Source organism: Salvelinus fontinalis, chromosome 31 (assembly GCF_029448725.1).
Source record: "Salvelinus fontinalis isolate EN_2023a chromosome 31, ASM2944872v1, whole genome shotgun sequence".
Taxonomy (NCBI): domain Eukaryota; kingdom Metazoa; phylum Chordata; class Actinopteri; order Salmoniformes; family Salmonidae; genus Salvelinus; species Salvelinus fontinalis.
The window spans coordinates 46,154,740-46,169,974 of record NC_074695.1 but is presented as its reverse complement, the minus strand read 5'-3'; the positions used below and the strand labels follow the sequence as shown (position 1 = coordinate 46,169,974).

Here is a 15,235-nt window from a genome sequence, read left to right as displayed (position 1 = left end):
CATTTGTGTTACTGTCGACAATACTAAGTCCTCCGAAACATGCTTCTTCTCCCTCCGGACTACGGTAACCCTCTGACCTGAGTGGGCCGGTGCAGTTCTGATTGGTTGGGAATGGCAGGGCTATGATTGGTGAGGGATATGTGGGTTAAATAAAGGTGAAATAAAATCACATTTAAAAAAAAGTAGGCTGAGCAGCCAAACTAATGGGACGGGACTTAAGAGAAACTGAAGGGACCTTGCGGGGAAGTTAGGTAGAGGAGAGGAACAGGGTGGCCTTTTTTACAATAATAGTTACAGTGTTCAGTTAATCATGCAATGTGTTTGCATTGCAACTTTCTGGCATGTGAGACTAATACAGACAATACACAGAATGGCAATGGCAACACGGCTCCATACAATCATCCCCTGCTGCATATAATCTACCTCCCAACCGTCATCATTGCTCATCATGCACGCACACACAAACGCACGCACACCACTATACAGTACACCCAAACTCTCCCACTATCATGATGGCTTCCACAGGTCTGTCACCTGCAATGATTCATACCTTCATCTTTATGTCTTTTTTTACTACACACACACCTGTGTACACATTCTCTCTAATTGCATGTTTGCACTCTTATGTCATCAGGTCTCCATGGCGGTTGCATTAGCACTGGCACATGACACTGGCAACTATACACTGAACAAGCGGGAAAAGAGGGTATGTCATGAGTATTTCCAGAAATGAAAATACATTTGAGTTTAAAAACACAGGTACAGTGACCCTCTTCCCCTCACCTTCTCTGATCTCCTAAAGGAGCTGCTGCTGCGTTCCAAGAGAAGGTGGGTCCTATCCACAATTGAGCTAGTGGAGGAGGACCCTGGACCTTTCCCTAAATTCGCCACACAGGTAAAAACATCATACAGCAACAAACAAGACACATCTGTCTACACATGCGACCTCAGTAAATGTAGAAAACCACTGGGCCCATAAATAGTACATAATCATTCAAGAGAAGAACAGTTCCAACATAACTCTGTAGTAAGCTGTACTGTGAACCCTCTACCACTCTCGGGCTTCTCCTAAACCAGACCCAGTGTACATAGCCCTGAAAACTGGTCATCTTTCCAGATGTTCAACGATAGAACGGCTGTTTTCGAAAGACATCAGTTCCGTTTGTCTGGAACTGGAGTGAACGAGGAACCGGTGGGCGTGTTCTCCATCGACGACAATGACGGAGTGGTGTACGTACACAAGCCGATCGACAGGGAGAAGTACCCCTTATTTCATGTAAGCATCAAAAGATAAAGACCGACGGATGGACGGACAGACAATCTAAACAGACAGACCAACCGAATATCTAACCACAACAGTAATACATTATTTCCCACAGATTGTGTTTGACATCATTGACACGGAGACTGGTACGCCGGTGGACAAGACTCTCGCGTTCGACGTGGCAATTACGGACATCAATGACAACGCCCCTTACTTTGAGCAGCCTGTCATGAAAGCAAGTGTAAAAGAGAACATGCCAGAGGGTCAGTACACACAAAGGGATGTAAATCATGTGCCTGTATATAAAGTATACTTAGCTAGACTGTTCGCCCGAGAACCAGGCAGTTGTCGCGTTCGGCTGAGAAATGAAGTGGCAAGTGGTTCCTCTTTCTTGATCATAGAGAACATGTAAAGGGGAACTAATTTCCCCTCTTCTCCTCCTCCTATTCCTGTTATCCTTCTCACACCCCCCCCCCCCCTCTCCTCCTTCCCTCTTCCCCTGTATCAGGGTATCTGCCAGTGCCTCTGACAGCCAGGGACATGGATCAGGTGAACACACAGAACTCTAACATCAGTATAAGGGTGTTGTCTCAGGAGCCAGCCGAGCCCAAGATCAAGCTGAAGCAGGTGGAGGGCACCAAGATGAGCCAGCTCACCTTCACCGGCTGCTTTGACTATGACGTATGGCTCCACTATGACACACACACAATTGTGCAAACACACACAATTGACGCACAAACTCTCTCACGCACACACAATCAATAACTGTTTGTAAAATGGTGGATCAACATTTCACTTCTTTTGTTGTTCCCGTAGAAAGTAAAGATGTATAAAGTGGTTGTTGAAGCTAAGGATCATGGGATGCCAGCCCTGTCCTCAACTGCGGTGGTCAACCTCCACATAACGGACTCCAACACTCACCAGCCAGTGTTCAAAGACAAGACCGTAAGTTCCAAGTTGATCGATTGATTGACTGGTTGATTGATTGGTTCAATGATTTGTTGGTTGGTTGGTTGTCTGATCAACTGATCGATTGATTGAAAATGTCTTTATTGATTTTTGAAGCACAAATGCTTACTTTACCGTCTTTCTTTGCAGTACAATACTCACATGATGGAGATGGAATCCAATAAAGAGATACTCCGAGTGGCTGTGACTGATGCAGACACCCCCAACACCCCCGCATGGCGAGCCGTTTACTCCATTGTGATGGGGAACGAGGAAGGAAACTATAAGATCGAGACCGACCCCAAGACCAACGAGGGTATACTGACTGTCATCAAGGTGAGTCTGTTTGACCTTATGACCTTACATGAGTAGGTCAACAACGTCCTGAGCATGAGCATCACTTTGTCAGTCCCTCCAGGATTTCACAGTTTTTTTTGTGTGATACAGTAGTTGCAGTCCAAAATGCTTGATTTTGCTGCAGCAATAAATAAAAAAATGTCACGAAAATGTGCTGACAAGGGAAAACATTTTTGATACTTGATTGATCTATTTTATATAAGAGAAGCGCAGTAATTGGTTAGAATTGTGCACCCCGTTTTTGTAGTGTTGTGATTGAACAGTTAACGTGACGATTTGACTGTTTTTCTCAGGGGAAGGATTTTGAGAAGACAACATTAACCAATGTGCAGATCGCCGTGGAGAACGAGGAGCCTTTGTTTGTCTGTAGCGCCGGCGGGGCCGTGTCCTCTGGTAAGACCCTGACCGTGCCCCCCCAGACGGTCAACGTGACTGTGAAGGTGATTGACGTGAACGACCCCCCGGTGTTTGACAATAAAGTGACAGACGTGTATGGAAAGGAAGAGCAGGAGGTGGGAAAGGTGCTGTACAAACCCAAAGTCACCGACGTTGACTCAGATGTGGACAAAATCAGGTGGGTGGCATAACATGTTGTGCCTCAGAAACATCATGATGATTCTTCATTTACCTAGGTTGTGATATTGATTCCCACAACTTACAATATATATACAAAAGTTTGTGGACACCCCTTTAAATGAGTGGATTCGGCTATTTCAGCCATGCCCGTTGCAGACAGGTGTATACAATTGAGCACACAGCCATGCAATCTCCATAGACAAACACTGGCAGTAGAATGGCCTTACTGAAGAGCACAGTGCCTTTCAATGAGGCACTGTCATAGGATGCCACCTTTCCAACAAGTCAGTTCATCAAATTTCTGCCCTGCTAGAGCTGCCCCAGCACTGTAAGTGCTGTTATTGTGAAGTAGAATCATCTTGGAGCAACAACAGCTCAGCCACGAAGTGGTAGGCCACAAAAGCTCCCAGAACGGGACCACTGAGTGCTGAAGCGCGTAGCGCATAAAATTCATCTGTTCTCGGCTGCAGCACTCACTACCGAGTTCCAAACCGTCTCTGGAAGCAATGTCAGCACAAGAACAGTTCGTCGGGAGCTTCATGAAAGGGGTTTCCATGGCCGAGCTGCCGCACATAAGCCTAAGATCACTATACACAATGCCAAGCATCGGCTGGAGTGGTGTAAAGCTCTCCATTGGACTCTGGAGCAATGGAAACGTGCTCTCTGGAGTGATGAATCACGCTTCACCATCTGGCACTCAGACGAATCTGGGTTTGGCGGATTCCAGGAGAACGCTACCTGCCCCAATGCGTAGTGCAAACTGTAATGTTTGGTGGAGGATAATAATGGCCTGGGACTGTTTTCATGGTTCGGGCTAGGCCCTTTAGTTCCAGTGAAGGGAAATCTTAACCCTACAGCAAACAATGACATTCTAGACGATTATGTGCTTCCAACTTTGAGGCAACAGTTTGGGGAAGGCTCTTTCCTGTTTCAGCATGACAATGCCCCCATGCACAAAGTGAGGTCCATACAGAAATGGTCTGTTGAGATTGGTGTGGAAGAACTTGACTGGTCTGCACAGCGCCCTGACCTCAACCCCATCAAACACCTTTGGGAGTAATTAAAACCGTGACTGCGAGCCAGGCCTAAACGCCCAACATCAGTGCCGACCTCACTGAGCTCACTAATAATGCTCTTGCGGCTGAATGGAAGCAAGTCCCCGCAGCAATGTTCCAACATTTAGTGGAAAGCCTTGCCAGAAGAGTGGAGACTGTTATAGCAGCAAAGGGGAACCAAATCCATATTGATGCCCATGATTTTGGAATGAGATGATTGAGGAGCAGGTGTCCACATACTTTTGGTCATGTAGTGTATATTGAAATTGTGTGTTCACATTAAGCATCTGCACTTTATTTGAAGCCTTTGTTTAAGTTGGTTTCACCATTATTACTTATGACAGTATAGAAAAGCCATGTGTTGACCTGTCTGTCTGTCTGCCTGTCTTGTCTGCCTGTCTGTCTTGTCTGCCTGTCTTGTCTGCCTGTCTTGTCTTGTCTGCCTGTCCGTCTGTCCTCTCCGTGTCCTGACCAGGTATGAGTTAGTTGAGGACCCAGCAGGCTGGTTCACCATAGATCCCAAGACAGGAGAGGTGACTACAGTAAAGAAGATGGACCGGGAGTCACCTTACGTCAACAAAGACAGCATCTACACTATTCTAATCCAAGCCATAGACAACGGTTAGTGTGTATGTGTGGATGTGTTTGTGTGTGTGCTTGCATGCAGCTGTGTGTGTATGTACAGTTGAAGTCGGAAGTTTACATACACTTAGGTTGGAGTTATTAAAACTTGTTTTTCACCACTCTACGAATTTCTTGTTAATTAACAAACTATAGTTTTGGCAAGTGGGTTAGGACATCTACTTTGTCCATGAGTAATTTTTCCAACAATTGTTTACTTATAATTCACTGTATCACAATTCCAGTGGGTCAGAAGTTTACATACACTAAGTTGACTGTGTCTTTAGACAGCTTGGAAGATTCCAGAAAATTATGTCATGGCTGTAGAAGCTTCTGATAGGCTAATTGACATGATTTCAGTCAATTGGAGGTGTACCTGTGAATGTATTTCAAGATCTACTGTAACGGCGTTCCTCTCTCTCTTCATAAGAAGAGGAGGTGTAGTGATCGAGCCAAGGCGCAGCGGGTTGTGAATACATGATTATTTATTAAATAAACAAAACAGACCAAACTAATACGAAAACGAACTATACTTGATATAACTAACAAAATAACAAAACGATGTAGACAGACCTGAACAAACGAACTTACAAATACACGAAGCACGCCGACACAGGAACAGACTACATAAACGCACGAACAAACCGAAACAATCCCGTATGGTGTAACATTGACACAGAAACAGGAGACAATCACCCACAAACAAACAGTGAGAACACCCTACCTAAATATGACTCTTAATTAGAGGAGAACGCAAAACACCTGCCTCTAATTAAGAGCCATACCAGGCAACCAAAACCAACATAGAAACAGATAACATAGACTGCCCACCCAAAACACATGCCCTGACCTAAACACATACAAAAACAACATAAAACAGGTCAGGACCGTTACAGAACCCCCCCCTCAAGGTGTGAACGCCGGGCGCACCAGCACAAAGTCCAGGGGAGGGTCTGGGTGGGCAGTTGACCACGGTGGTGGCTCCGGCTCTGGACGCTGTCCCCACACCACCATAGTCACCCAACGCTTCTGTCTACCCCTTCCAATGACCACCCTAAAACTCACATCCCCTAAATAAACGGCCAGCACCAGGAGAAGGGGCAGCACCGGGACAAGGGGCAGCACCGGGACAAGGGGCAGCACCGGGACAAGGGGCAGCACCGGGACAAGGGGCAGCACCGGGACAAGGGGCAGCACCGGGACAAGGGGCAGCACCGGGACAAGGGGCAGCACCGGGACAAGGGGCAGCACCGGGACAAGGGGCAACACCGGGACAAGGGGCAACACCGGGACAAGGGGCAGGTCCCGGCTGATATACTCTGGCAGATCCTGGCTGAGGGACTCTGGCAGGTCTATGCAGGCTGACGGCTCTCGACGCTCATGGCAGGCTGACGGCTCTCGACGCTCATGGCGGGCTGACGGCTCTCGACGCTCATGGCGGGCTGACGGCTCTCGACGCTCATGGCGGGCTGACGGCTCTCGACGCTCATGGCGGGCTGACGGCTCTCGACGCTCATGGCGGGCTGACGGCTCTCGACGCTCATGGCGGGCTGACGGCTCTCGACGCTCATGGCGGGCTGACGGCTCTCGACGCTCATGGCGGGCTGACGGCTCTCGACGCTCATGGCTCTCTGACGGCTCTCGACGCTCATGGCTCTCTGACGGCTCTGGCAGATCCTGTCTGGTTGGCGGCTCTGGCAGATCCTGTCTGGTTGGCGGCTCTGGCAGATCCTGTCTGGTTGGCGGCTCTGGCAGATCCTGTCTGGCGGACGGCTCTAGCGGCTCCTGTCTGGCGGACGGCTCTGGCAGATCCTGTCTGGCGGACGGCTCTAGCGGCTCCTGTCTGGCGGACGGCTCTAGCGGCTCCTGTCTGGCGGACGGCTCTAGCGGCTCCTGTCTGGCGGACGGCTCTGTAGGCTCATGGCAGACGGGCGGCTTTGCAGGCTCATGGCAGACGGGCGGCTTTGCAGGCTCATGGCAGACGGATGGCTCAGACGGCGCTGGGGAGACGGATGGCTCAGATGGCGCTGGGGAGACGGATGGCTCTGGCCGGATACGGCGCACTGTAGACCTGGTGCGTGGTGCCGGAACTGGAGGCACCGTGCTAAGGATAAGCACCTTCCTACTAGTGCGGGGAGCAGGGACAGGGCACACTGTACTCTCAAAGCCTACTCTATCCCTGATGCGAGGTACCGGCACTGGTGACACCGGGCTGAGGACAAGCACATCAGGATTAGTAGGGGGAGAAGATACAGTGTGTTCAGGGCTCTGGAGACGCACAGGAGGCTTAGTGCGTGGTGCCGGAACTGGAGGCACCGAACTGGATACACGCACTACAGAGAGAGTGCGTGGAGGAGGAACTGGGCTCAGGAGACGCACTGGTAGCCTAGTGCGTAGTATAGGCACTGTAGGTACTAGGCTGGGGCGGGGAGGTGGCGCCGGAAATACCGGACCGTGGAGGCGTACTGGCACTCTTGAGCATTGAGCCTGCCCAACCTTACCTGGTTGAATGCTCCCGGTCGCCCGACCAGTGCGGGGAGGTGGAATAACCCGCACCGGCCTATGTAGGCGAACCGGGGAAACCATGCGTAAGGCCGGTGCCATGTATGCCGGCCTGAGGAGACGCACTGGAGACCAGACGCGTTGAGCCGGCCTCATGACACCTGGCTCAATACCCAATCTAGCCCTACCAGTGCGGGGAGGTGGAATAACCCGCACTGGGCTATGCACTCGTACAGGAGACACCGTGCGCTCTACTGCGTAACACGGCGCCTGCCCGTACTCCCGCTCTCCACGGTAAGCCTGGGAAGTGGGCGCAGGTCTCCTACCTGCCCTTGGCCCACTACCTCCTAGCCCCCCCCAAGAAATTTTTGGGAATTACTTACGGGCTTTTTGGGCTTCCGTGCCAGACCGTTCCCTCATAGCTCCGGTTCCTCTCTCCGGTAGCCTCTGCTCTCCCCAGTGCCTCCAGCTGCTCCCATGGCTTTTCGGGCTTCCAGCCACGTCTCCTTGCTGCCTCCTCAAACCACCGCTCCTGGGCTTTAGCTGCCTCCCTCTCTTCCTGAGAGCGGCGATTCTCTCCTGCCTTAGCCCAGGGACCTTCTCCATTCAATATCTGCTCCCAAGTCCAGAAATCCTTGTTTTCCTGTCCCTTACTCCAATTACTCCGCTGCTTGGCTCTGGAATGGTGGGTGATTCTGTAACGGCGTTCCTCTCTCTCTTCATAAGAAGAGGAGGTGTAGTGATCGAGCCAAGGCGCAGCGGGTTGTGAATACATGATTATTTATTAAATAAACAAAACAGACCAAACTAATACGAAAACGAACTATACTTGATATAACTAACAAAATAACAAAACGATGTAGACAGACCTGAACAAACGAACTTACAAATACACGAAGCACGCCGACACAGGAACAGACTACATAAACGCACGAACAAACCGAAACAATCCCGTATGGTGTAACATTGACACAGAAACAGGAGACAATCACCCACAAACAAACAGTGAGAACACCCTACCTAAATATGACTCTTAATTAGAGGAGAACGCAAAACACCTGCCTCTAATTAAGAGCCATACCAGGCAACCAAAACCAACATAGAAACAGATAACATAGACTGCCCACCCAAAACACATGCCCTGACCTAAACACATACAAAAACAACATAAAACAGGTCAGGACCGTTACATCTACCTTCCTGGGGCGGCCTGGGGGCGGCAGGTAGCCTATTGGTTAGCGCGTTGGACTAGTAACTGAAAGGTTGCAAGTTTGAATCCCCGAGCTGACAAGGTAAAAATCTGTCTTTCTGCCCCTGAGCAAGGCAGTTAACCCACTGTTCCTAGGCCGTCATTGAAAATAAGAATTTGTTCTTAACAGACTTGCCTGGTTAAATATATATATATCCAATTTGTAAGTCGCTCTGGATAAGAGCGTCTGCTAAATGACTTAAATGTAACTCAGTGCCTCTTTGCTTGACATCATGGGAAAATCTAAATAAATCAGCCAAGACCTCAGAAAAAACATTGTAGACCTCTACAAGTCTGGTTAAACCTTGGAAGCAATTTCCAAATGCCTGAAGGTACCACGTTCATCTGTACAAACAATAGTACGTAAGTGTAAAGACCATTTGACCACGCAGCCGTCATACCGCTCAGGAAGGAGACGCGTTCTGTCTCCTAGAGATGAACGTACTTTGGTGCGAAAAGTGCAAATCAATTCCAGAACAACGGCAAAGGTCCATGTGAAGATGCTGGAGGAAACAGGTACAAAAGTATCTATATCCACAGTAAAATGAATCCTATATCGACATAACCTGAAAGGCCGCTCAGCAGGAAGAAGCCACTGCTCCAAAACCACCATAAAGAAGCCAGACTACGGTTTTCAACTGCACATATGGACAAAGATTGTACTTTCTGGAGAAATATCCTCTGGTCTGATGAAACAAAAATAGAACTGTTCTGGCCGTAATAACCATCGTTATGTTTGGAGGGAAAAGGGGGAGGCTTGCAAGCCGAAGAACTCCATCCCAACCGTAAAGCACGGGGGTGGCAGCATCATGTTGTGGGGGTGATCTGCTGCAGGAGGGACTGGTGCACTTCACAAAATACATGGCATCATGAGGAATGCAAATTGTGTGGTTATATTGAATCAGTCAGGAACTCCAAGCTTGGTCGCAAATGGGTCTTCCAAATGGACAATGACCCCAAGCATACTTCCAAAGTTGTGGCAAAATGGCTTAAGGATAACTAAGTCAAGGTATTGGAGTGACCATCACAAAGCCATGACCTCAATCCCATAGAAAATGTGTGGGCAGAACTGAAATAGCGTGTGCGAGCAAGGAGGCTTACAAACCTGACTCAGTTACAACAGCTCTGTCCAAGGAGGCCTACAAACCTGACTCAGTTACAACAGCTCTGTCAGGAGGAATGGGCCAAAAATCACACAACTTATTGTGGGAAGCTTGTGGAAGGCTACCCAAAATGATTGACCGAAGTTAAAACAATTTAAAGGCAATGCTACCAAATACTAATTGAGTGTATGTAAGCTTCAGACCCACTGGGAATGTGATGAAAGAAATAAAAGCTGAAATAAATCATTCTCTCTGTTATTATTCTGACATTTCACATTCTTAAAATAAAGTGGTGATCCTAACTGACCTAAACGTCAGGAATTGTGAAAAACTGAGTTTAAATATATTTGGCTAAGGTATATGTAAACATCCAACTTCAACTGTACATATGCATTTGTGTATGGTATTGAGCATAATAAAGTATTCAAAGTCTCTGTCTTCGTTTCTCAGGGGAGCCCCCTGCCACGGCTACAGGCACCATTCTGGTCCACCTGGGGGATATCAACGACAACACGCCCTATGTGGTGGAGAAGAAGCTGGTGATGTGTGGTAACACGGTGATTGTGCCGGTAGCAGACAAGGACCAGTCTCCCTTTGGATGTCCCTGTTTCCTCTCCCTGGGAGTGGACAACGGAGACAAAGCACTGAAGAGCCACTGGAAACTGGACCCTGCCACTGGTTAGCAGAATCACACACGTCCATATACACACACACCAAAGCTCTGCATTTATCCTGATAATATAGTAATCTACTATTTCCGCAGTCACAGACCTCTTCCAAAGTCCATAAATATACATGGGCATTTCAGCCAATCTCAACACAACCTGCTAACCTAGAATTGAATATAATTAACCCCCTACCTTATTTTCCTCTCCCTCCACCCCACTCTCTCTTTCTCCCTGGTGGTCAGGTGTGGAGGCGAGTCTGGTCAGTTTGAAGAGTCTGCCGTACGGTAACTACACAGTGCCTCTGGTGATCCAGGACCAGCAAGGGATGGTCGCAAATGACACTGTCCAGGTTATGGTGTGTGACTGTGGGGGAGGGGACAAGTGTAGGGCCTCTCTACCCCGGACCTCCAGCCTGGCCTTGGCCGCTATAGGACTACTGCTGGCTGGACTGCTTCTCCTCTTACGTGAGTTAGAAGGGAATAGGTAGGGATTACTGTAGATAGAGATAAAGGATAGTTAGATGGATAGTCACTAAGTCAGTTACTCAGACAGTCTTAGAACTAACCATAGTGCTTATAGCCTGAAATCTGGAGTGGAGAAAGATTTGAAAGATACCAATTCAGTCTAACCCAAATCACATCTATCGAATTGAGATCAGATTTGTGACGCAATATTGCTAAAACATGTTGACAGACAGCAGTAATATAGCAATGACACGCTATGAAGTGTTATACAAACATGGCTTTAACTTCTACTTGCACACAATCCCGGATCCGGGAGCACCCTCATCAGTAAAAAAGCTGGCTAGCATAGCCTAGCATAGCGCCACAAGTAAATACTAGCATCTAAATATCATGAAATCACAAGTCCAAGACACCAGATGAAAGATACACATCTTGTGAATCCAGCCATCATTTCTGATTTTTAAAATGTTTTACAGGGAAGACACAATATGTATTTCTATTAGCTAACCACGATAGCAAAAGACACAACTTTTTTTTCCCACCATTTTTTTACTGCATAGGTAGCTATCACAAATTCGACCAAATAAAGATATAAATAGTCACTAACCAAGAAACAACTTCATCAGATGACAGTCTGATAACATATTTATTGTATAGCATATGTTTTGTTAGAAAAATGTGCATATTTCAGGTATAAATCATAGTTTTACATTGCAGCCACCATCACAACTCTCACCAAAGCAACTAGAATAACTACAGAGACCAACGTGAATTACCTAAATACTCATCATAAAACATTTATGAAAAATACACAGCGTACAGCAAATGAAAGACAAAGATCTTGTGAATCCAGCCAATATTTCAGATTTTTTAAGTTACAGCGAAAACACAATATAGCATTATATTAGCTTACTACAATAGCCAACCACACAACAGCATTGATTCAAGCCAACAATAGCGATAACGAATAAACCAGCAAAATATATACATTTTTTCACTAACCTTCCCAAACTTTTTCAGATGACAGTCCTATAGCATCATATTACACAATACATATAGAGTTTGTTCGAAAATGTGCATATTTAGCGGCACAAATCGTGGTTATACAATGAGAATAGTAGCCAAGCTGCAAACAAAATGTCGGGAGAAATCTTGGGAGAGGCACCTAATCTAATCGATAACTAATCATAAACTTGACTAAAAAATACAGGTTGGACAGCAAATGAAAGATACATTAGTTCTTAATGCAACCGCTGTGTTAGATTTTTAAAATTAACGTTACTACGACATACAGCGTGCGTTAAAGCGAGACCGCACCGAAATTAATGGCGGAATAGTAGGTCAAGATTTTTCAACAGAACAACGAATTAACTTCAAAAATAGTTCTTACTTTTTGATGAGCTTCCATCAGAATCTTGGGCAAGTTGTCCTTTGTCCAGAATCATCGTTGCTCGGTTGTAGATTGCCGTCTTCAACTTGGGAATTAGCAGCAAACATTAGCTATGTGGCCCAGACGTGCCCAACTCACTATAACGCAGCACAAAGAAATATCCGAAAATCGCAATATACTGATATAAACTGATATAACTCTGTTTAAAATAACTACATTAGGATGTCTTTAACACCTATATCGAATAAAATCAGAGCCGGATATTTCTAACTCCTATAACGAGAGCTTTTCAGAATGCATTCCTGAGGTCTGTCTTGCGTCATGGCGAACGTTAAAAAGAGTGCACCCCACGTTCCAAAACCCTTTATATGGCCTCAGATCGGCCTAGCAACACCATTCCAATTCTCACTGCTTGCTGACATCAGGGGATGGCATATGCAGTGCATGTCGACCAATAGAATACATGCAAATTAATAAACTGACACCCGTGAGTTGTTTGTACGGTAACATGCGATGTGATACGTATGACTGTTAGTAGTGACAATGTGGTTGTGTGTCCCTCTCCCAGTGCTACTGCTTTTCCTCCTGCTCTGTGAGTGTGGCGGTAAGACGTTCACACACCTCCCCCTCAACCTGCAAGACGAGGGGAACCAGACTCTCATCAACTACAACGAGGAGGGAGGGAGCTCCGCGTGCAGGGTGCGTGTGGGTGTGTGCATGTGGGTCACCCGTGCAAATGTGTGCTCATGTGTGCATCCGTGTGTGTGTGTAGTAATAATATAGGTTTATTAGCTATTCATTGTACACAATGTGCAATGTTTGGGGTGTTCAGCACACAGGCAGGAGTGTACAATACAATCCCTTACCGGGTTGTGATGTGCTTACATCATTGTGGTTATTGAGACTGCGTGTGGCAGGTCTGGGTATGACAGGTCTTTACTGGCATGTACTCATGGCAAGACAGGTGTTCTCCCTCTGGTATGCGAATGGCTCTGTATTTATTCTGACATGTTTCATGTTGTAATAACGTTTAATTGTTCTTGTCATTTCCTCTTTTAATGTTCTCTTCTCTCCTCACCCCTTTTCTCCTTCTCGTTCCGCCACTGCTTTCTTAAACTCTTCTTTTCCAATCCTCTCTGCTATCCTCTCCTGCCTCCACTCCTCCTCTCTCCTGCCTCCACTCCTCCTCTCTCCTGCCTCCACTCCTCCTCTCTCCTGCCACCACTCTTCCTCTCTCCTGCCTCCACTCCTCCTCTCTCCTGCCTCCACTCCTCCTCTCTTCTGCCTCCACTCCTCCTCTCTCCTGCCCCTATCCTCCCCTATCCTCCTTCTTTCCCTCCCTCCTCTCTCTCTCCTCCTGTCCCTCTCTCTTAGGGTGAGCCCATGTTGATCTTGACTCGCCCCACTCCCAACCATGTAGCCGTGGACGTGGTAGATGGAATGAAGCAGGCCACCACAGACATAAAGGTAAACTGGCCACTATTCTTACTTTCCTCTCTTCTTCTTCTTCTTAATTTTGTCTTTAACTTATCTCTTTCTGCTTCACAACCCTTATTAATAAATGGTCTATGGTCAAAACAGGGTTTGAGGTTTTTCAATGCTGTGTGTGTGTGTGTGTGTGTGTGTGTGTGTGTGTGTGTGTGTGTGTGTGTGTGTGTGTGTGTGTGTGTGTGTGTGTGTGTGTGTGTGTTCTGCACGGTTAGGTGGAGAGAGTGTATGAGATGTACCGTGATGGAGGAACAGAGTTAATAGAAGTCATTAATACAATGACAGCTACAGCTGATTAGTAGTTTCTGTGTAGGGTGTGTGTTTCCCTCTAATATGTACTATAAGTATGGAAAGCACGAACTGAAGCAGGTTCTGTCACCACTAGCATCATTTATTTGCTATTGTACCAATGAGAGAGAGTAAAATAGCTCACATACATGATTTGGGTGTGACTCGTGGCTTGTGACTCATGAGCACATGTGCCACATGCAGAGTGAGTAGGCTTACAACACTGACCACATTCTCCAAACCACACATCCATGTCTAGTTTGACTGGGCAGGGAAGACGAACCAGTCTGCTAATAGAATGTGTTGGTGGCCCCGGAAATGGTGGCAGTTACACTTGCTTGTAAATAGCTGTAGGCCTAGTTGATCGGCTTGGATGACTTGTCTTTTGTATTAAGTATAGAATACAGTACAGACAGCGGCCTCCCGAGTGGCGCAGCCATCTAAGGCACTGCATCACGACATGGAAACCCAGGTTAGGGGAGGGTTTGGCTGGTAGGGTTTCCTTGTCCCGTCACGCTCTAGCGACTCCTTGTGGCGGGCCGGGAGCTTGCAAGCTGACTACGGTCGCCGGTTGGACGGTGTTTCCTCTGACACATTGGTGCGGCTGGCTTCCGGGTTAAGTGAGCAGTGTGTCAAGATGCAGTGCGGCTTGGCAGGATCGTGTTTCGGAGGACACATGGCTCTCGACCTTCGCCTCTCCCGAGTCCGTAGGGGAGTTGCAGCGATGGGACAAGACTGTAACTACCAATTGGGGAGAAAAAGGGGTAAAAGTACAAAAACCAGAAGAAAAAAAGGCATATCATAGTAGTACTAGACATTATTGGAGTGTACGGGATAAAATGGAGTGAAGTAATGTGAACTAAGATATTTAAAATAGTGGACTGTGTAGGGCACAGTGTGCACTAGAGGGCATAGTAAAGTAGGATGGGGGGAGAACATTCGTGAGATTTAGAAGATTTATGAGGGCGCTAAGTTATATAGTGCATAATCTTTTATGATGGTTTCCTAAAAATAATGGACTTGTTGGTACAAGCATGCAATCAGCTTGTCAATGGAGAATGAGTTCGAGCCAAGTCTCCAAACAGTAAGATAGCCCTACTGTTGAACAGAGCTACCTACTATCTACCTTAGGGCTCTATCTGCTACGCTACACCTCTTCATATATCATATTATTAAATCTTTCACCAACAACAACAAGACTAGTTACTATATACAGATGTGGTAGCTTAATCTGAGCCAGTTTGCTACAGCAGGAAAATAAT

At 47.0% G+C, this 15,235-nt stretch overlaps 1 protein-coding gene across 1 annotated transcript in view; it reads left to right on the top strand.

The window, feature by feature from the left end:
* The window catches only part of cdh26.1 (cadherin 26, tandem duplicate 1), a 45,604-nt gene that overhangs the window by 8,539 nt on the left and 21,830 nt on the right, over positions 1–15,235 (top strand). The window contains 13 exon segments of the mRNA XM_055892940.1: positions 635–706; positions 803–895; positions 1,118–1,276; positions 1,380–1,527; positions 1,773–1,945; positions 2,081–2,209; positions 2,363–2,548; positions 2,863–3,143; positions 4,676–4,821; positions 10,126–10,353; positions 10,586–10,807; positions 12,766–12,896; positions 13,572–13,664. Of these exon segments, the coding sequence (XP_055748915.1) occupies positions 635–706; positions 803–895; positions 1,118–1,276; positions 1,380–1,527; positions 1,773–1,945; positions 2,081–2,209; positions 2,363–2,548; positions 2,863–3,143; positions 4,676–4,821; positions 10,126–10,353; positions 10,586–10,807; positions 12,766–12,896; positions 13,572–13,664 (2,061 nt within the window).